This window comes from Mangifera indica, chromosome 1, assembly GCF_011075055.1.
Source record: "Mangifera indica cultivar Alphonso chromosome 1, CATAS_Mindica_2.1, whole genome shotgun sequence".
Classification (NCBI taxonomy): domain Eukaryota; kingdom Viridiplantae; phylum Streptophyta; class Magnoliopsida; order Sapindales; family Anacardiaceae; genus Mangifera; species Mangifera indica.
The window spans coordinates 23,764,466-23,784,425 of record NC_058137.1 but is presented as its reverse complement, the minus strand read 5'-3'; the positions used below and the strand labels follow the sequence as shown (position 1 = coordinate 23,784,425).

The 19,960-nt window shown below is 32.8% G+C and overlaps 3 protein-coding genes across 6 annotated transcripts; all 3 read right to left on the bottom strand.

The window, feature by feature from the left end:
- On the bottom strand, nucleotides 1-6,773 carry LOC123225575 (protein DEFECTIVE IN MERISTEM SILENCING 3-like). 4 transcript variants are annotated; one of them, XM_044649647.1, is made up of 10 exons: nucleotides 6,660-6,773; nucleotides 5,181-5,315; nucleotides 4,844-4,958; nucleotides 4,111-4,348; nucleotides 3,481-3,672; nucleotides 3,084-3,404; nucleotides 2,160-2,385; nucleotides 1,899-1,944; nucleotides 406-489; nucleotides 1-331 (listed from the first exon to the last, which is right to left on the bottom strand). In XM_044649647.1, exons 1-10 carry the CDS (start codon nucleotides 6,678-6,680, stop codon nucleotides 324-326), a joined length of 1,386 nt encoding a protein of 461 aa, XP_044505582.1. In that variant the 5' UTR covers nucleotides 6,681-6,773; the 3' UTR covers nucleotides 1-323. The 4 variants fall into 4 exon arrangements, with proteins under 4 accessions (XP_044505582.1, XP_044505573.1, XP_044505603.1 ...); XM_044649638.1 differs by having other exon boundaries at nucleotides 1-489; XM_044649668.1 differs by lacking the exon at nucleotides 1,899-1,944.
- A 3,337-nt stretch (nucleotides 6,774-10,110) lies between these two features.
- On the bottom strand, nucleotides 10,111-19,142 carry LOC123225568 (protein DEFECTIVE IN MERISTEM SILENCING 3-like). The gene is made up of 12 exons (XM_044649625.1): nucleotides 18,633-19,142; nucleotides 15,050-15,778; nucleotides 14,833-14,973; nucleotides 14,251-14,754; nucleotides 14,102-14,170; nucleotides 13,946-14,005; nucleotides 13,804-13,875; nucleotides 12,834-12,948; nucleotides 12,347-12,557; nucleotides 12,057-12,248; nucleotides 10,826-11,146; nucleotides 10,111-10,706 (listed from the first exon to the last, which is right to left on the bottom strand). The coding sequence occupies exons 2-12, from the start codon at nucleotides 15,098-15,100 to the stop codon at nucleotides 10,442-10,444; spliced, it is 2,001 nt and encodes a 666-aa protein (XP_044505560.1). The 5' UTR covers nucleotides 15,101-15,778; nucleotides 18,633-19,142; the 3' UTR covers nucleotides 10,111-10,441.
- LOC123224130 lies at nucleotides 15,101-15,676 on the bottom strand. Its single transcript, XM_044647716.1, has one exon. The coding sequence runs from the start codon at nucleotides 15,674-15,676 to the stop codon at nucleotides 15,101-15,103; it is 576 nt and encodes a 191-aa protein (XP_044503651.1).
- Nucleotides 19,143-19,960: the final 818 nt, after the last annotated feature.

The window sequence follows — 19,960 nt, the reverse complement described above, 5'->3', positions numbered from 1 at the left end:
TTCATGAAAAAAAAAACCCTTCTATTGATTCAAACTTCAGAGTACATGAAAAGGGCAATAATGCAGCACTGAAACAGCCTTCATTCACTGTACAAATCACTAAAATGTGCATCCGTTAAGCAAAAATTGAAAAATCATTTCTGTTTTTTTCCTCAGTGCACATTTGCCATCATTGGACAATCATGAATTGCACTAGTTTTCCTACATAAAATCTGAAGGCCAAGCAAAACCTGAAACACCTAAGTCCCATTTCACCAAGACTTGAATCCAATAAAAGCCATCACTCAATCTTGCTTGGTAAAGCACAAAACTCTGCCTTCAAGTCATGCTTCTGCCCATGACTATATAATCAGTACAATGATCTAGTTAAAAGTTTCAGACTTCACTGAGAATCTGAAAGATTACCCCATTTTTTTGTTGTTAAAGAGTCAACTTGGTTCTTTGTCAAAATCATCTTGGCGTCAATTTCCCTTGTGCAGCAGCCTGCATCTGTTTACACCATTTATCAAAAAAAAATAAAAAAGATAATTAGAATTTACCCACAGATAGCGCAAGATAAAAACAAAAATTGAAATGTCAAGAGCAGACTTTATTTCTTTCTCTTTTTGCTTTCAATAAAATGCTCATGTATGAATTGTGTACATCTAGTTAAGCCACTTAAAAGTTGTGTCCTACAGTACAATATGACAAGATATTCAAATCTGTCATAAAATCAAATCAAACTATCAAATCAATTACTAACAGATTTTAGATTAACCAAAGATTAAATTCAACCCAAACATACATGATACAAGAGCTTTAGAGTTTAAGGAGATAGTTAAGATGAATAGCAATTAGAAACTTGATGGATAGAAATATAATTAATCAGATTTAAGGGGAAAAGAATTAAAAAGAAAATTACAATAAGCTTAAGAAATAATAGTGAAAGCTTGTGAGTATCAAGAGCTTATAATGAAAAAAAAAAAAAACATAAAATGGAACGAATTCACAGTGAAAGAAGGCTGTTTGTAAAAAATAAGGGGGTAGCAGGCTAACTTGTGCAGCAATTTTTTTTATTTTTTTTTTTTGCCTGGCCTACTGAGCTCTATTCTCCAACCTTGCTTTGTTTTCTAAGCCTTTGCATACTTTTGCAGTTTGTAGCAACACCATGTACGAGCCTGGATTGTCAGAGCCGGTGCTTTGTTGATTATAATAGAATTAATTGAAATTAATATAGAATAAATAGAATTTTTATTTAATGAAGAATGCAATTACAATTGGAAAACCCAATATCTCCAGAGCTACACCAATTACCGGTGGTGCTCCACCTCCAGGTACAGAGTTACTCTGAAATTGGATTCTCAAAAGTTTATCCTAATCCTCCCTAGACCCCACTATTTATTCAATTAAGAACCTAACCCTAATTGGACACCTATTCATAATTGGCAATTAATAATCTAATTGCTAAATGTTAAATCATCCTTATGCCAAATTTATTTATAAAATCCCCTTATTCCTAATTTCACCAATAATAATTAAATGCCACAATTACAATTTGCTTTTACTTGTCGGGGGCCTAACACATCACTGACAAAGTAATTCAACTCACAGGAGTTAACCAACTAACATAACTTTTAAAACATATTATTTGAATATGAATTTTGGAGGACCAATAAAGCGCTTTTAACTGGGGGTGCCAAAAAACTTCAGAAAAAAGCAGTCTTACATTAAATCTTTACCTATGAGACTAAACTCTCCTGGAAAGCAGATTAGGAAACAATAAAAGAAAAAAATGGCAGAGAAATTTGAAGAGAGGGGCTATGATCAGTACATTAAAACAAAAACAATAACTATCAGAAAAATAATGCCTGAACAAAAATGCGATTAAGAGAGCTGCTTGCAATCATATCTTAACTCACAAATTTTTCTGGAACAAGATAGATGAATCAGCAAATTGTTTCCAACCTAGAAATTGGCCATTTAAGTTGCACAAATAAGTCCTCATTAGACCATAAATACAATAGGCATGATGAATGACCTCTCTAAACTCTATACAGAAGGCCACACCTTTGTGGTTAGCTCGTCCTTTTTTTTTTGTTTTTGCATCATCTTTTAGTTTTAAAACAATTCTTCTTGTTTCCTATATAACATGTAATAAATAAATAAAATAAGCAAATTACCTGGCTTGCATAGGTTGCACTATCCGCCAAAAACTTGAGCAACTCTTCCTTCTTTCTTTCAAAACTATCTTTTGCACTCTTCCATAGTGAAGTTTCTCTCTTCAAATCATCCATCAAATTCTCCTTTTTCCATTTCATCTCCTGGATCTGCCTCTCAGTTGCAGCATAGTAATCAGGCTTGTTTAACATCCCAGAGGATTTTGCAAATCTCACATCTATATCTTGCCTAAGATCAGATATGTCCAAATTTCAGAAGCAAGAATATGGTGGCAAAGAAAATCCACTTATAATTAATAACAGAATTAACCACACAAAGTGCTCAGGTTCTAAATATGAACCACAGTAGTACTGAATTTATAGATGCTATGTCGATGCATTAACATGTACAAAGGTTTGAATCTTTGCAGTAGACTACGACAGCATCTTAAGGCAAAAGGGAGAAATATTATAAATCTGGTAATCATGATTCATCAGCTTATTGTAGAAGCTAAAAGAAAATTAAGTATATAGTACTGCAAATGCCATCTTGATGAACAATCAGAAACTATAATTCTTTTTTAATCATCAATATCAATCGGAAGCAGGTCCTTTTAACAAACAATGTCTCGGTTATACAGACCAATTCTGTTTCTTGGTAAAAAGGAAATGATATCTCTAAAAGAAATCCTGGGATTCATAATTAACATACTAGCAAAGAATGTAGATTTGTCGCATAGCCGATGCCATGAAAATTGTTTAAGCTTATTTGACAGTCCATCAAAATTGAGAGGGATTGTCATCTTGAAAGGCAATAGCATCCAAAAATAAAGATTAGCATCTAGGACAACTTAATAAGATGCACTAAAGAAGATAAAAAAAATAAAGGATTCTAAAGAAAAACTAATAAAAAAAATCTACCAACCCACTTGAGGCAGATTTTCTTACCGATTGCCAAGGTAGAAGACACCAGTGCTTCTGATGATTCCACCATCCAAAGAAAGAGCTCCATCACTTATTAAGGGAAGAGCAAGTAGCATTTCGGCCCTTGTTCTATACACTTGCAGACGTGAAAAAAGATTATAAAATAGAGTCTCTCTAAGGCCATACCCACTAGCAGTTACACAAAACAAGTTTTTGCTTTCCACATCAATCATATTCACCGCAAAGCCAAGAAAGCCAGGTGGAGACTCCCCATTAGGCAATCTTGGCTTTAGAATATCAAGCCTCCTTTGTGGATCATCAACTACAAACTCACCCGCAAAAGGTCTGGAGAAAGAAAAAATTTAGAATGTCTGCAGATACAACTCTATATAATTAAGGAAAGCAGAAATCAAATTCATGCCTCAAGTTTTCAAGACATATGACAAGAAACCGGTCATCTATAGTCCTCCCAATAGAAGCACCAAGCCCATGAAGACCAGAACTTTTAATAATATAGCCTTCTTGATCATATGTTTCTAAAGCCTTAACACCTTCGTATGTCTTGCAAACAATTGCCAACATATTATCCAGTCCTAAGTACTCAGAGAAAATCCTGCATTCCAAAAATGACAGAAAAAATATCAAGCAAGGGGTATTAGTAAAAACATTTAGCTTTGTCACATTTGCTGGCAATACAAATCTAGATATTAAACATTCATTTCATTCTAACCATTAACTGTCTCTGCAGCAATGTACAACATAACCTCACTCACCACTCAGGAACAAACAACAATACAACACCATGCACTCTGTAAGGACGAATCTGCTGGCAACAAATTGCATGGATTATATATTTGTCTATAGAAAATCATGTAGTACAACAAATGCTAGGCCATTGCAAAACTTAAAAAGGGTCCTTATGATGAACAATAAAAAAATCAGTTGATTATAAACAAGAAAAAGCAACCAGAAACAAGCCAATACAAAAAGCACTAAATTACCAGAGAAAGATGGGAAAAGAAAAAAAAAAAAGAATACACGATAAATCAACCTGCTAAGATTTTCATCCTCGACAATGCCAAGTGAAGCAACGATTCCAAGAACATCCTTGGTTGATTGAAGATGTGATGCCTGAGAGCCATGACGTGTTTTCAGCTTACAAAAAACCCCTGCAGCAGACTTTTCATGCTGGAGAATCTGCCCTGTTGTTTCTTCCTCACTTTGAAGGCTGAAATGGTTCTCATTCTCAGTCTTAGGTCCACTTGAAGAATGATACTTGCCAAGAATAACTGAAAGAAAGCTTATCAGAAGATAACATATGCACAAAAAAAAAAAAAAAGAGAATAAAAGAAAGATCAAAGTGTGTCATACAAAACAAAAACAAGTCAAAACCTCAAAAAACTTCAAAATTTGAAGTCAATGCAAGATTTTCTCTGAGTAAACAGCTATGACCTGAAGTCCAAAAATCCTTTTGCTTTCCCTCTTTCAAAGCATAAACTCTGTGACTAAGTTTACCACCTAGATTTTCAATAAAACATTACATGATATTGTGGTTATTTTGTTTACTAACAACCATTCCCAGCTGACAAGAGCCTGATCTGGTGGCTAAAGTGCAAATTACAATAATATGCTATATAATACAATGGTTATAGTACGTGAACCATCTAGAGGCTATATTGCAGGGTTTATCATACAAACTATTTGCCTTTACATTTTCTTCTGCAAATTTCAAGATGGAGTTGATATACATTGATTCATGCGCTGGTTTAGAAGTATAAATATACCTTGTGATTCAAGTATCGAGTCATCTAACTTGTTGCCTTGGGACTTCAAAAGTTTTATGTGGTCCTCATGCAGCTTGATTTTCAGGCCTAGCGTTTGTAGATCATCTTGAAGTCTCTACAGAATTAGGATAGAGCAAAGCATATGTCATTTGATCATTCTGCTTCAAAGTTGGACATACTACTAAAAACACATATACAACACAAACTTAGAACATGCTAAAATATAATGCATCTAGGTATCCTTAGTTAACTGTATAAATCAAAATATGCTTTTTCTTTTACAAAGAAAGTAGAATAAATCTTAAACTAGTTCCAAGATATATTTTTTACAACCCACCTTCGAATGGTAAATGAAGGCTTCTGCTTGTGGATTTCCTCCATTTTGCATTCCAACTACAGAAGTTTCCTTTTGATCCACTTGCACTGATGCTGATGAATCTTGGATAGGCAGAGCATTTGTTTGAATTGTGAGCTGCAAAAGAGAGGGCAATCATGTCTTTGCAAACAACAAATTACAGAGAAAACATTGCATATGGAAATTACTAGTACGTGCACAGAATTTGACTCTCTCCTAGACTTCGCCACATATTTTCTATCCAAAAGAAAGCAACAAGAAGAATAACAAAATAAGGAAAATATAACTGGTTAGGTAGTTCAAGTTTATTGCATTTCAATATCAGTTTGCAATAATGCATGAATCATTCATAGGTGTAATAGTCTAAAACGGACAGCCCCAAAGTTGCCTCTACAAAAAAGAGAACTATATTTAATAAACAAATTGTGGTTTCACTAGTCTAGATCCAAACAAATAGATGCTATGCTTCAAGGATACAAACAAAAGTGATATTTATACCTTAAGAAAAATATAATAATTGGGATTGTCAAGATTATATTTGTATTTTTTGGCTTATAATTATTTGCTACTACCATTGGTATAGGAAGGCGAAAACTTCCAAGATTTAGAAAAGTTTTTCACATCAAATAGCTTTTTACATCCCTCACTGGCTAGACTTACATAGAAGCTTCACAGAAAAAAAAAAATTAAAAGAAAATAAGCAATATGTATTATCAATATCTGAGAATTTATTAGTAAAAAATTGTAACTTCCCAGTTTCTTGGACTTCATAAAATAACTTCCAACAGCAATTGTAGCCAGCAATTGAATTACTTTAGCAAGTTCAAACTCTATGGGTTATAAAAGGGACCTTGGAATTAAATCTCACTCGCAACATGGTGTATACCCAATTTGCATACAAAAGTGTGTAAACATAGTATTACTCTTATTTATATTTGTAAGTTTTTTATTTCTTAAAAAAAAAATCCAAGAATTTACAAAGTACACTTCTTTTTTATTTTACTTTTATATAAATGCTGTGGGATTTCAGAAAAGCAAATGCCCAGATCTTGTCCTGTGCAGTTAAAAAAGCTCCAACACTGAAACTTTATTTTTTTTTCTTAAGAAGCAGTATATAGAATTTGTACACAATTAAACACAAATAATTCCCAGAAGTCTCCAGAATTCGCTTAAAGAACTCCGCTTTAAATCTGGAACCCAACAGAAATTCTCGCTATATAGCACAAGTAAATTCTACATAAACCTTAATTTACAGCACATAAACCTTTAGGCGATTATAAAGGACGAAACAAACTGAACATGCAAGACAAACCCTAAATCTTTGGATGCCGAGAAAATGCGGAAAAATGTGAGAGAAAAAAAAAAAAAAGAACAGAAGGGTGAGCATAGAAAATGGAACTAGGAGTCCGGAAAATTAACAGGTTGTTGAAATTGAAAAGCGTGGAATGAGTTGAGACTTACCTGCTGCTTGGATTGATACATGACCGAGTTGAGCTTGACTCAGTTCAACTCACTCGCTCTTTGTTTTTGAAAATTTTGCTTGTAAATAGAGCTGTGTACTACCGGATCTATTTGGCTTTAATGGTAATGCCATTAATATTTGGATAGCCGCTTCGCTTTACGGTAAGTTGTGTAACAAAATATACACCGTTGGATCAATCATTTTTAGGGATAAGATTCAATTTAATATTTGGGATTTTTAATTAAAATATTAGCTAAAAGACTTATTCTTATCCAAAATTTACTATTAAAAAAGTCACACTCAATGATTTTGAAAATTTTAAATACGCACATATTAATTTTTATTGTATTAAGTAATATTAAAAAGAAATAAAATTTTATTTTATTACCCCTGACATAGTTACAAAAGCTCACATTTTCTCAAATTTAATTTTGAAAACTAACATTTTATTTTTACTAGAATTTCTCTTTTCACTAATTAAGTTACCCCCTCATCTTTCAAAAAATTGTAGTTACATTTTCATGGTTGTGTTCTCTTTTTTTAGTAACCGTTTTTTTTGGTGATTCACTCTAGTGTTGTAATCTTTATCTTACTAGTCTTTTCTCTCTCCCTAGTGATATTTTCGATGTCTTTGTTGAGTTTTTTTTAGGTGAAAAACAAGTAAAAGATTTGTCTATTTTGTTTGTTTTTTGTGGTATTATCAATCCTCTCCTTCAGTAGTTTGACGATACTACACCGAAGTTGACCCTTCTCCTTCCATCTTCATCGTTGTGTCATCAATCATCAAAAGAGAGGGTCAACAATACTGTAAAAAATGAATAAGAGAGACTAATCTCTCATTTGTTTTTCGTAACAAAGACATCAAAATTATCATTGAAAAGGGAGAAGGTGCCAATAAAATGAAGGTTACAGTGTTGGAGTGAATTACTGAAAAAAAAAACGGTCATTGTAGATAGAAAATGCAATTATGGGGGTATAACATAATTTTTTGAAAGATGAGGGGAGTGACATAATGAGCGAAAAAAAAAAAATCTAACAACTACAATCAAACAAAGAGGAAAAAGTGAGTTTTTGCAACTAAATTAGGGAAAATGAATGAAATTATATTTTTAATATTCCTGAATATAATGATAATTATATTCTTTTAATTAACAGATTTCATAAATAGCTATAATTGATAGCTGAATAGTTAGATTTTTCAAAGTCAATGGATAAGACATTGCCAATAAACTAAACTTTGGGTGGGAATTAGTCTTTTGGTTTTAAAATATTTTATTAACCCTGACGGTGGAGATTAAAGTTCAATGTTAGTGACTCGACGTCATTGTCACAATAATAAAATTATGAGTATATATATTTTTGTTTATAATTAGATATATAAATAATTCATTATTATGTAATTAAATGATTTAAATTAAAGATATAATAATATTAAATTATATAATGATATGTTATTTTTATCATCAATTGTGTATTAAAAACTGTGTGTAAATAGCATTGCCCTTGTTACAATAAAGGCAAATTTGAGCTAAGCCATTCAAACTTAAATCTTCAATTAACCTGAAGGAGTTATACTCAAGTTAAAACTCCAACTTCATTGCTCATTTGAGTTTGAGGGTTTTTCCGTGATTCACTTCTCTAGTGTTACTAATTTTTTTTTTTTCAGTATTACTTTTTATTTATCTAATGTTACCATTAATCCTACTAGTGATATTGTTCACTAGCTTGGAGTTGGAAGATTTATATTCAATTTAAGCTCAAGTTGACCTTTATTTAGGCTCAAATCTATCTCCACTTGTATGCTTTGATTTTGAAAATGATACATCTAAAACATATAATGTGTTGTCTAATGTTTTTATACTAAGGGTAGACATTAACTTGATCAAAGTTTCACCCTTTAGATCGATCAGTTCGATTGGTTAGTTTGATCAAGACATCATCATAATGTCAACATAACATAATTGAAATTTTAAAACAAGTTTTAACCATGTGACATTAGTACAATGGTTAGATCGATTCGATTCAACGGTCAAACAATAATTTAACACTATTATTTTAATCTAATCTCGAGTTAATCTGATCTAATAGATAAGACAAATTTCAGCTATGATACAAACTAAATTTATCATCAGTTTCCAATCAAAATGACCAATATGGTCCAAGACTTAAAATAGTGATGTTTCATATTCATCCAAATGACGTATTAATATTACTTATACAATTAAATCTTAACATGTATCATAGCCAACTCATGCAAAGACATCAATAATAATGATTTATTCTTAAGCGTATAAATATTTTCCAAACGAATTATGTTAAAATAATAATTTATTAAACTTAAAATTGAAAAATGATGAGTTCTCCCTTTCCGCTAGATTCTATTAATAAGTTCTCTTGCATTTTAAGGTAAAAACAAAGAAAAAACTGAAGATTAAAATGACGAAAATGCACTTTTTGCAAATTATTTTAGGGCATTAACTACTTATCATCCCCTGATACTGGTTTTCCGACGGTCATTGCAGGGGAGGTGAACAAGGTGAGGTCAAAGCTTGATTTCGTGTTCCTCAACCCAAATGAAATTGGACCAACAATCAATCAAACATAAAGTGAAGTCTTGAAGAATTTTCCCGCAATCAAATCTTTTGCTCCTGGCATTATTGCCCCTGAAAGATTTCATATTGCTTTTCACAGTAAAACAAGATATTTGTACCCTGCAGCGACTCTTGTGACTTGTGCTCATAAAATAGGACTAGAAGCATATGCTTCTGGTTTTGCAAATGATGTTCAGTTATGCTATAATCACAGCTATAATCAGTTCGCTACTGACGGATTTATCATAGATTTACCTCTTACAGCATCAAAAACCATAGGTTTACAATTTCCACTGAGAAATTTGGCCAAAATTTTGTCACTTAACAGTTTATCTGCCATGCTTGCCCTTAAGAATTTTCACTGATATTCTGATGCAAATGCTTTGCAATAAACAATGTTACCAAACCTGTGGGAGGTAAAATACTAATCTTATACACAAATATTAATGTTAATGTAAAATTCTATGCTTTTTCGGTGGAACTTGGAAACTCAACATTGTTGCAAGTATTTGGCTATGTTACCTTGCTTGAGGAAAGTTATAGCACTTGCAATAGACCTTGGTTCTGCAGGAAATTTGGAAACTCAACAATGCTACAGGAAATTTGGCTCCTTCAAATTTCTATTTCTCATCATCAAGTCATCATTTCATTATTCAATTTATTGACATAAGAAAATGACAATTTACATTGATGACCCAATTAAGGTAAGAAACTTATTACCACAAAATATCACCTGATTATATTTCAAAAGAATTAAGATTCTGCTTAGGATTATATTAACTAATATATATCAGTTATAGTAAAACATAAATATTCACACTATGACATGATATATCAGAACCACAAATGAAGAAGATCATTATCCAAATGCAAATTATCATATATCAAAAGAAGCAGTTAATTACAACCAAAATATACTCTGCTGTTTCACAAATTACTCGGTGCTTGTATTAAAAGAAATTAACAATTTAAGATTAAATGCAGAAGATGTATTGATTGGATTACTGCCAACAACTTTCCAAACTGTTTTGGTTGAATGGAGTTGATCTATGATTTCTATGGCATAAACCCTTAAAATGTTCCAAGCTAATCTTTCATTTCTACGGCATTCACAACTGCAAACTTTCCCTCCTATGCTACGGATCTATGGCTAACCACAAACATATATACTTTTTCCGACATCAGATTTCTCAACTTTTCTTTCTTTGAATTTCCCTATTCCAACAACAGTCTCTCAACTGTGGACTGATTTCATCCATATGTTGCTTATACTTTTTTTTCTTATTATTAAACTTCTTAAAAGCTTTCTCAAGAGCTTTAGTATATTTCCCTTTTAAGCAACTGAGATCACCTAACTCCAATTCCTTTTGTTTAATTTGGTTCAATTTTTCCATACTTTTGGAAAATGGAAGCAACTCTACATGCCCAACAACTGGAAAACATATTGTTGGATTCCTGAAAGACAGATTATCAAGTAAGATAATGTTTAGTTGTTTTACTTGTTAGCTCACCAACTCTTGCTGATGGAAGAAAAGTTTCTACAGTATTGATACAGAGAGAGAAGCAATACATACCCGTGTCCAAGAGAAATAAATCCATTCTCTTTCAAAATCCCACCATCTAGAGATATAGCACCATGCTTTATACAAGCACGAGCCTCTATCATGTCTTCACGGGTGTTGTAAACTTGAAGCTCACTGAAGAGTCGATAGAACAAAGTCTCCCTAAGACCATGACCTGCATCTGTCCTCGTGTAAACATGAAGCTCATCTAGGTCAACCATATTAACTGCATATCCCATAAAACCTGGTGGATTGTTCCCACATGGTAAAATAGGCTCTGGTAAGACTAGCCTCCTCTGAGGGTCACTGACATCCAAACCCCCTGTGTAGGGCCTGCCAAGTCAATAATCATATTTTGAAAATTCATACGTAATACAACAAACTTCTTGAGGAATATGATTATTTTTATTTTCTAAAGAATTTTTCTAAGCTTTGCAAGGATATTCATATTAACAAGGCCAAAGGAGTATTTCCCACCCAAACTACGTTGAATTATCAAAGTTCTCTCTGTTAACTATGCAAATACCATTTACCCACTCATGAACAGTTAAAATTAACGGTAGTAAGGATAAAATCGTTATTTTATATTTAATATTAAAAATAAACTTAAATATGATTTCATTTCCCCCCCTAAATTTAAAAAACTAACTTTTCTCCCTTAAACCAAGTTTGAAAAGATCGCATTTCCCCCCTTAAGGTTTAGTTTCCAAACCCGTTCACTTTTTTCGGCGTCATCGTCGGCCGTCTCTCCATCCCGACGGTTTCTCTTCCACCGACGGCCTGCCTCAACTCTACCCCAACCCATCCGGCGTCGAGAGACGTCGTCTGGGAAGAGAAATCATCTTCCCAGACGACGTCTCTCGCTGCCGGATGGGTTGGGGTGGAGTTGAGGCGGGCTGTCGGTGGAAGAGAAACCGTCGGGATGGAGAGACAGCCGACGATGACGCCGAAAAAAGTGAACGGGTTTGGAAACTAAACCTTAAGGGGGGAAATGCGATATTTTCAAACTTGGCTTAGGGAATAATATTTTAGTTTTTAAACTTTTAAGAGGGAAAATGAGATTAAATTTTTAGGGGTTACAGTTCCGTTAAATTTAACCGGTCATGGGTGGGTAAATAGTATTTTCATAGTTAACGGGGAGAACTTTGAGAATTCAGCATAGTTTGGGTGGGAAATAGTCCATTGGCCTATTAACAATCACTATAGAAGTTTTGAATTGCAAACGGGAGACTGTATTTTGCACCTTACATCCTCCAGGCATATAACAAGAAATCGGCCAACTATAGACTTCCCATGTGCAGCTGCTTTTCCATGTAGTCCAAGTGAAAAATCAATTTCCCCATTTCGTTTATACTCCTCAAGAGCACATGCAGCTCTGAAGGATCTGCAAACCAAAGCAAGCATTTGATCTTCACCCAAGTACTCTGCTAACATCCTAAATATTGAAAAAAACATGAGATTATAAACCACAAAAGACTAATGGACGAGTAATCATTTTAGTTAAAAATTTGAAGAGACTAACAGAATGTTGACCTGGTAAGCTTACTAGTCCAAGCTTTTCCAGTAAGTGCTACAACACCGATTATATCTTCGATGAAATTAGTCCTTGATTCATGGAGTGGAACCTCTTTACCAACACAACATAGAACAGCAAATGCAGATTGAACCCTACTTTGAATCCGTCTCGTCATTTCCCCTTTTGTAAGCAAGTATGGATCACTCAAAATGTGATGTTCAGTTGAAACTGGTAAAAGAAACAAACAAAAGATCCATATTTAGTTTTCCACCTCATTTATTGTTGGTGCCACATTTACCAATGCCTTTAATATAGTTCTTTAATTTGAGCAGCAAGTAGAAAGTACAACAGAATTTCTAACTATTTGATTTTACATGAACATGGACATTAGAACTGGGCAATTATTCTTTTCACAATTGTGTGGACCAGAGTTGAAAATTTTAAACAGAGAACTCCAAAAGCCTCAGAATAGGCAAGTTTTAGGGAGTTAAATTACAGAGTTACCTTGCAATTGAGATAAGACTTGCTCAACTTCTGCCATTTGATCATTAACAACTTTCAAGGCCATTTCATACTTCTTGATTCGACAACCATATTTACGAGTTTCACTCCCAAGTTCCTGCAACAGAAGCAGTCCAAACAACAGAACTCAGATTCTGAAACCAACTAACAACTTGTAGGCAGAATTACCACATTGGCACATGATAGCTACTCAGCTAAGTAGTAATATTGAATGCTACTGGGACGATGAAACTCAAAAACAGTAGGAAAAGTTCTTTTACATGAATGAAATTTGGAAAAATTTAAATCTTCTTGACCAGGGCATTAAAAACAATTAAAAAAAATCTATAGTCGGGTAATCTATAGGAAAAGTTATTTTCTACTCTCACAGGTCCTATAGTTTTTGATTAAATAATATTAATAACAAATTGATCAATGACATAAAGAAGTACAGTACTTCTATAGTCGAGGAAGGTGTACGGGAGAACTCCCAATTATTTCCCTCCACGCTTTCACTGAAGATTCCGTGGTCATTATATGTAATTTCATCTTGTAAACTGAGCAACTAAGTTTTTAAGCTATTGTAACCTAACTAAAATCCCTCATATTACTAGTTAACTGCTGTTATTTTTATTAATATTTAACCATATTTTGTTACTAATTAACATCTGATATTTGGATTTGTAAACAACATAAAGAAAATTAAGAATGCACGAACAAGCACCCTTCCCTTACGAGGGCAACCTCTCCCTCTACTTCACCACCCGGATAACTGTATGGAGTTAATTTGCTTTTTATGTGTTGGCTTTTATGTGTTCACTTATAAATTGCTTTTTTTGTGAAATGTTTACATGAGTTTTCTTTTCATGTTAAAGCAAACAAAAGCTGTAAATCAGAACCCTATACCAATAAGAAGAATATATTAATAAATGATAGTTCATATAAAATATAATAAAAACAATAATTTTTATACCTCAGGTAGGGGAGGTGAAGCAACTGAAGGACCAACTGAAGGACCAACTGAAACACTCTCATGAGCATGACCCTATATAAATATATAAACAAATTAATCAATGACAATTAAAAAAAAATAGTAACAACGATAAATGACAAACCTCGGATGGAAGAAGTGATGTAACAGAAGGGTCAATCGAGACCCCCTCATAAGCACTACCCTGTGCGAATAATAATAACAACTTGATCAGTGAATTTCATATAAAATTTAATAACAACATTTCATATTAAATATCTCTAAGAAATTAAATACAAACCTCATGTGAGTAATGAGATGGAATCAAAGGGTCAATGGGTGAGGTCGTCTGGACACCATCATGTGTACCCTGCACGATGTAAATACAGATGTTAGAGAAATAAGTAAATACAAATTTTATAAGGAATAAATGAGATGTGACTTTATAACCTGATCGACTGGAGCTGGTTTTGTACGCGTGACGATTTCCTCTAAACGAGTAAGACGATCATCTAATCGAGTCATTTGAGAAGACATCTCATCTCGTAAACAGGAAATTTCACATAATATCATAGTGCTCCAGTGGTTCAAAGTTGCATCTACTCGAGATAAAATGGGTGATGCAGTTGGGGGACACTCTTGTGTGGCAGGATGGGTAGCACGGTCCTGAACCCCAGGAAGGTGTGTGGTCTCAGTGGTTGGGGCCTGAACAACAGGGGGACATAACAGATGCTCTGCAACAGAGGGCTGAACAGGCTCCTCAGGTGTCTTAGGACTACTAGCCGGTATATCTACAGGTGGCATCGCTGGAGAAACTTTATCTCCTGTTGAGGGAGGTGCTGAAGACAATGAAGAGGAATGCCGATCTGACATACCCATGTACAGAATAATGTCTGCGTACCATGGTCTAGTCTCCTCAATCGGTGAAGGAAGGAGCGGAAAAGTGACATCATCCTATTCATTTAGATATATAATTTAACATATTTACAATAATCAAAGTATTAATTAATTTATTAAATAACGATTACATACCTTATCACCGGTGAAAATAGTGTCTATATGACTCCAAGTAAGTACATCTCGTGTACGCCACTTGAAAATTTGTGGAGACGCATGGACATCAACCAAATCCACCCAATTATACAGGGTGTCCATCGTCTCATATATCCAATACTGCAATATAAATATTAATAGTTACATTAAATTAATTTGTGCTATTAATATAGATAATCAAGAAATATACACTTACTTGAAATGCAATGGGAAATCCGTATAAGTCATATTTACGCATGTCAGGCATCTAACCGGAGCATAATCTGTTACTTGCTTGGGACATCGACTCGTATGTCATCTGCCACACTGGAACACCCCAGGGATAAGAATTAAACTCATCCAAGTGATCAACCAACTGGAGGTATTCTGCAGATACCTTCTTGCGTCGATCATTCCCTAGCAACACCATGTGTAGACAATACAACAACGCTATTTTGACGGCATCGATATTGTTATCCCCCCATGGCCTAGCCAAGAAAACACGCTCAATATCGTGATACTGCACTTTTTGACATCCTTGAAAGTAGGTATCTCCAATCCTATGTTTGGATGCATGGGGAATATATGATGAAAGTGTAGTGAGCTGACTGAATGGTAACCCTGTCATCAAAGCAAACTCGAATGGGCTAAATCTCACGTCAACCCCATTAACTCTAAACCAAAACTCATTTTTATCGAAGCCCCGATATAGCTGTCGTAGCAAAAATGAGTGCACCAACACTCCAGAAAACTTGATATCTGATAATCGAAGAAGATGTCCGATACATGTCCTCTCAAACAATCGAAGCTGCTCCGGTGTCAATGTTGACCTAATCTTTGACATGGCGATGTGCTGGGCACGACATATCACCTTTGCTTGAAAGTGTCGTGACTCATCTGAGATTCGTAACTCATCATCGAAATATTTTCTTTTATAAGAAATATCCTGTAAAAAATTTTGAAAGTTTATAAAAATTTAATAAAAAACAAATATACAAATAGATATGAAAATGACAAATATAGAAAAAAATAGAGCTAAAATTCAAGAAACATGTTGGAATACCTTAAAAAGATGAAAACTGAAAAAATAAAAAAACTAAACTAAAATTTGAAATCCACACGTTGAAATACCTTAAAATGTGAAAAATTGAAAAATCACTTGAAAATCTGAAAAATACGAATTAAAATATCCCAAAATAATAACAATAAAAAATTGAATGAAAATTTTAAAACTACATATCATGACAAAAATCGAAAAAATGGAACTAAAATTCAAATTCTATATGTTGAAATACCTTAGAATGTCAATAATGAAAGAATCGTTCAGAAATATGAAAAGTACGAGTCATATATCCTAAAATGATCAAAAATTAAAAAAGGATTAGAATTTCGAAAATTAAATGTTGAAATAGCTTAGAAACGAAAAAACTGAAATATCAAAATGAAATTAAAAAATTACAGAAGAAAAAGACCGTAGAAATCACAAAATAATGAAACAGATATGAAATTCAAAAATGACACGTCCAAGAACTGTAAATAAGGAAAAACGGATATGAAATTCGAAAACTAAACATGAAATTAGCTTAGTATGACAAAAACCAGAAAATCAATTTGAAATTTCATAATTACATCGTAAAATGAGCCTATAAATGACACATATTAAAAAAACAGAATTAAAATTTGAAATTTACGTGTTCAAATACCCTAAAATGTGAGAAATCAAAAAATCACTTGAAAATCTGAAAAGTATGAGATGAAATATCCCAAAATGATAACAATCAAAAAATTGAAAAAAATTTTAAAAATACACATCCAAAAACCTAGAAATGACAAATATTGAAAAATGGAACTGAAATTCGAAATCTACATATAAAAATAACCTATAATGTCAAAAACTGAAAATTTGCTTGAAAATTCGAAAGACACAAGTCGAAATATTCCAGAATAATAACAATAAAAAAATTGGATGAAATTTTTAAAATTACATATCCAACAATCTTAAAATGATAAAAATAAAAAAACAGAATTAAAATTCGAACTCTATATGTTGAAATATCTTAGATTGTCAACAATCGAAAAAACGTTCAAAAATCTGAAAAGTATAAGTCGATATATCTTAAAATAACCAAAAATAAAAAAATGAATCTGAATTTTGAAAACTAAATATTGAAATAGTTTAGAAAAAAAACCAAAATATCGAACTGAAATTAGAAAATTACATAAGAAAATGATTGTGGAAAACAAAAAAATAATGAAACATACATGAAATTCAAAAACGACACGTCCAAAAGCCCTAAACAGAAAAAACGAATATGAAATTCGAATACTGAATGTTAAATTAGCCTAGTATGAAAAAAACCAAAAAATTAATCTAAAATTTTATAATTACATCGTAAAACAAGCCTAAAAAACACAAAAATAAAGAAACGAACATCAAATTTGAAAACTAAATATCAAAAAACTTTAAAACAGGAAAAACGGTATGAAATTCAAAACTTATACGTTGAAAAACTCTATGTATGAAAAATATCAATTTACCACCTTATAAATTTTCTCCTCTCAAATAGGTCCAATATTTTTCTTTTGCTCTCTTATTAATTTTCTAATTTCCTACAATCCTATAGTGTAAAAAAATCAGTTTCCCCTTAACCTTCTTGGATTTCCCATCTTTCACTGATCACCCCACCGGGTATGTAAAATTTCAAACTGCGCCCTGTGGATTTCCCCCTCTTCTCCTGGACTGAAATATTTTGCAAAAGCTAATTTTTTTCCCATCCCATGGGCGATCGTTCCAGCTTGTGGGATGTTTAATTCAACCCAAGGGATCCAAAGGTCCCCTAGGACAGATCTCCGATCAATCTAACCCATTTTCTGGCCAAAAATCATTATTTCAGCTCTATTTTTAACATAAATTAAATCTATATATCCTATAACACAACAACCTTAAAAAATTTCAAGCAAAACAACTAAGAATCAAAATATTTTACGCATTGTTCAAAATCAAAACCCTAAACATTCAAATCTCAAAATCTTCATCAAATCTCAATAATCATAACTATAAATTAATTCAAACAAAAATTAGAGATAATATGCTAACTTTCTTTGTCATTTTTGGTTGTTGAAAAACACAAAAAGTTGATGGAAACGACAAAAATTTCTACACTGGTAGAAGACCTATGGGAGATCAGTGATTTTTTTTGAATTTCAACAGTTCACCGAGTGAAATGTGGGAAGGGGTATATAAAATTTATGGTTTATATATAAGGGCAATTTAATCATTTCACAAAAAAAAGACAATTTCGGTTAATCCTTAGATTTTTAGGCAATTTTGCTTAACCCCACTTTGTTTCAGGCAATTAATTTAATTCCCCGTTAAAAAAATACTCTACCTTGTCTTGTGCAGTTAAAAAAACTCCGACACCGAATCCCTATTTTATTCTTAATACAAGCGGTATAGAGAAATTATATTTCACAAATTTTTTTTTTTTTCGTAACCCTGAAGTCTCCAGGATTCGCTAAAAGAACTCCGCTTGAAATTTGGGACCCAACAGAAATACACGCTAGATAGCACAATTAGATTCTACAAAAACCTTAGTTTACAGCACATAAACCTTTAGGTGATTATAAGGGACGAAACAAACTGAACATGCAAGAGAAACCCTAACTGTTTGGATGCAAAGAAAATGCCGAAAAATGTGAGAGAGAAAAAAGAACGAAAGGGTGAGTATAGAAAATGGAATTGAGGGTCCGGAAAATTAACAGTGTTGAAATTTAAAAGCGTGGAATGCGTTGAAACTCACCTGCTGCTTAGATTCATTCATGGCCGAGTTGAGCTTGACTCAGTTCAACTTCACTCTCTCTTCGATTTTGAAATTTTTGCTTGTAAATAGAGCTGTGTACATACGGGATCTACTTGGCTTTAATGGTGATGCCATTAATATTTGGATAGCTACTTTGCTTTACACTAAGTTGTGAAACTGAAACGAATTCGAACAGCCACACTGCTGCAACGGCGTCGCAGGGCAACGTTCTTCAGGAGGGAAGTGGACGATTTGAATTCCGCACCAAAACGCTGCGTACAGAGTTAACGGAACGACGACGTCTGAAGCAAAAAAATAAAGGAAAGAAACGGTGCGGTTTTGTTTGTGTTGGTCACAAAATAAACAGTATTGGACAGGTTTCAATAGATCAATGGTGTCATAGATTCATTATACAGAAGGAAGTAGGCACTGTAATTCTGTTATGCAGTGAAATGATTAAACAGAACTTCTTCTTCTTCCTCCTTCGACTCTAGCTGCTTCTCCCTCTAATTTCTGATTTTTCTTTTGCAATTTTCATTCTGGTAATTGACTAAGGTTAGCTCGTATCAGAAACAAAATCTATACCGTTGGATCAATCATTTTTAGGGGTAAGATTCAATTTAATATTTGGGATCTTTTAATTAAAGTATTTTATTAAATCTATCGGTTGAGATCTAAAGTTAAATGCTAATGACATGACATCATTGTTACAGTAAGAATGTATTTAAGTCAAGTAGTTCGGATTAAAAGTTATAATTAGTTTGATCAAAATTAAATCTGAGATAAATTTTCAACTCAATAGATTACTCAAGTTTAAAAGCTTTTCAATGGTTCACTTTTCGATATTATTATTTATTTTTTAGGTAATGCTATTTACCTTTTGGGCTTTCTATTGATCCCATCAGAGTTACTATTTATAAATGGATTTGATTATGTTTAACTTATTTAAACTCAATTCTATTTGAATCAATTTCAATTGTATGATTTGATTTTAAAAATCATAAATTGAAAACTTGTCAAGTGTTATCCCATGTTTTTAGACCTGGATTATATATTAATTTGATCAAAGTTAACAACCGATTTGATTAGCTACTCTAATCAATGACATAATCTCAATATTAATATAAAATAATTCAAATTATAAAACAAACTTTAGATATATGATATTGACATCATCGTCAAATTAAACTGACTTGATAATTAAATAATAACTTAGTACTATCTATTTTACCTAACTTTGGATTAATATGGGATAATAGATTAAACATATTTTATCCTTAATCAAACTGAATATGACACTCATGTCCAATTAAATTGATTCATATAGT

Bases quoted from the DNA above. Each gene is read 5' to 3' on its own strand.
- LOC123225568 (XM_044649625.1), bottom strand. From the start codon at position 15,100: ATGCCTGACATGCGTAAATATGACTTATACGGATTTCCCATTGCATTT. The intron at 13,876-13,945 runs GTTTGTCATTTA...ATATTTATATAG, and splicing joins CATCACTTCTTCCATCCGAG to GGTCATGCTCATGAGAGTGT. The intron at 11,147-12,056 runs GTGCAAAATACA...TTGACTTGGCAG, and splicing joins ATATGCCTGGAGGATGTAAG to GCCCTACACAGGGGGTTTGG.
- LOC123225575 (XM_044649638.1), bottom strand. From the start codon at position 6,680: ATGTATCAATCCAAGCAGCAG. The intron at 3,673-4,110 runs GTTGATTTATCG...TTTGGAATGCAG, and splicing joins GAGGATGAAAATCTTAGCAG to GATTTTCTCTGAGTACTTAG. The intron at 2,386-3,083 runs GTAAGAAAATCT...ATCTGATCTTAG, and splicing joins GTCTTCTACCTTGGCAATCG to GCAAGATATAGATGTGAGAT.
- LOC123224130 (XM_044647716.1), bottom strand. From the start codon at position 15,676: ATGTCAAAGATTAGGTCAACATTGACACCGGAGCAGCTTCGATTGTTT.